Here is a 1230-nt window from a genome sequence, read left to right on the forward strand (position 1 = left end):
AATTCAAGAACCCAGATAATACTTGCAAATCAGATGTCCTTAAGGCCTATATGGAAAGATGGTAATTGCGAACCATGCCATAGCAGTTGCTCTAGATGTACAGGACCATTACCTAATCAGTGTAGTAAGTGTTAATTTTTGACATTATTGCAAGATAATTAATGTGTAGATAAATGTAATGAGAAACAAGGATATAAACTTAATTAAGCTTAGGGTATATGCGAGTCTTAGATATCCACAATATGTTAAGGAAATTGCAAAACTTGCGAGAAAATAAATTCTCCTTTATGTATCACTTGCAAATAAGGACATTTAAAATAAGCTGATAATTCGTGCTAAAATACATGTGCTATGGGATCTAAGTTAACTTAAGATTCTTAATAATGTGTAAAACCTTTAGTTGGATGTCTTTAATAAAAAGATTCTAATACTTGTATTACATGTGATACTGCTAAACGATATAGATTAGGATCAGATAAATAATGTACGTTGTGCAAGGAAAATTGCTCATAATGTAATCCTAATAATCTATCTGAGTGTCTTGTTTGCGAAGGACTTAAATTTAAAAATCATGATAGTAGTTGCGTAAATTTATGCCCTGGTGCTAGTTTTTATTCTGAAAGTATTGGAAAATGCTAATAATGTCCTCAAAAATGTTAAAATTGCGATGAAAATGGTTGCAAAAAATGTTAAGATGGTTACTATATTGATTTAATAACTAAAGCTTGTACTTAATGTCTTTCTAAATATAATAATTGCAAAAATTGTGATGATCTCATCTGTTTATAATGTAATAACCTTTAAAAATAAAAATGCTAACAAATCTCTGCTACAGATGGAAATAAAGGAAATACTGTAATTAATGGTAACACAGTAATAAAATGCCCGTCAGTATGTAAATAATGTAATTAATCTCGAGAATGCTTATAATGTAATTAAGGTTTCATTATGGAAGATAAAACTAAAAAATGTGTTACATGTATTTAAAAATACGGTAATTGTATAGCATGTACTGAAAATAAATGCACTACTTGTTTTTCTGAACATAAATATAATGAGTAATCAAAAAAATGCATTAAAATCGAGTCCTCTAGAAAATTACTTTAAATCTAAGGAGATTATTAATAATAAAATAATTATTAAGGAGTCTTTGTTTTTTTTATTTGCTATTTTATATTTGGATTATTATTGTGATGATTTATAAAGTATATGAAAGTTTATTATATAATT

General features: G+C 27.0%; 1 protein-coding gene across 1 annotated transcript, besides 2 other annotated features; it reads left to right on the forward strand. All coding sequences in view use genetic code 6, as the record gives it.

Moving 5' to 3' along the window:
* Nucleotides 1–33: 33 nt before the first annotated feature.
* IMG5_180070 (leishmanolysin family protein, putative) lies at nt 34–873 on the forward strand (the record flags this gene model as incomplete). The annotated part of the gene is made up of 1 exon (XM_004027560.1): nt 34–873. A coding segment is annotated over one exon (840 nt), but the record flags the coding sequence as incomplete, so codon positions are not given.
* Nucleotides 874–1217: 344 nt separating this feature from the next.
* Nucleotides 1218–1230: part of a microsatellite that runs on past the window's edge.
* Nucleotides 1218–1230: part of a microsatellite that runs on past the window's edge.

Source organism: Ichthyophthirius multifiliis (assembly GCF_000220395.1).
Source record: "Ichthyophthirius multifiliis unplaced genomic scaffold scaff_1120509251314, whole genome shotgun sequence".
NCBI lineage: Eukaryota > Ciliophora > Oligohymenophorea > Hymenostomatida > Ichthyophthirius > Ichthyophthirius multifiliis.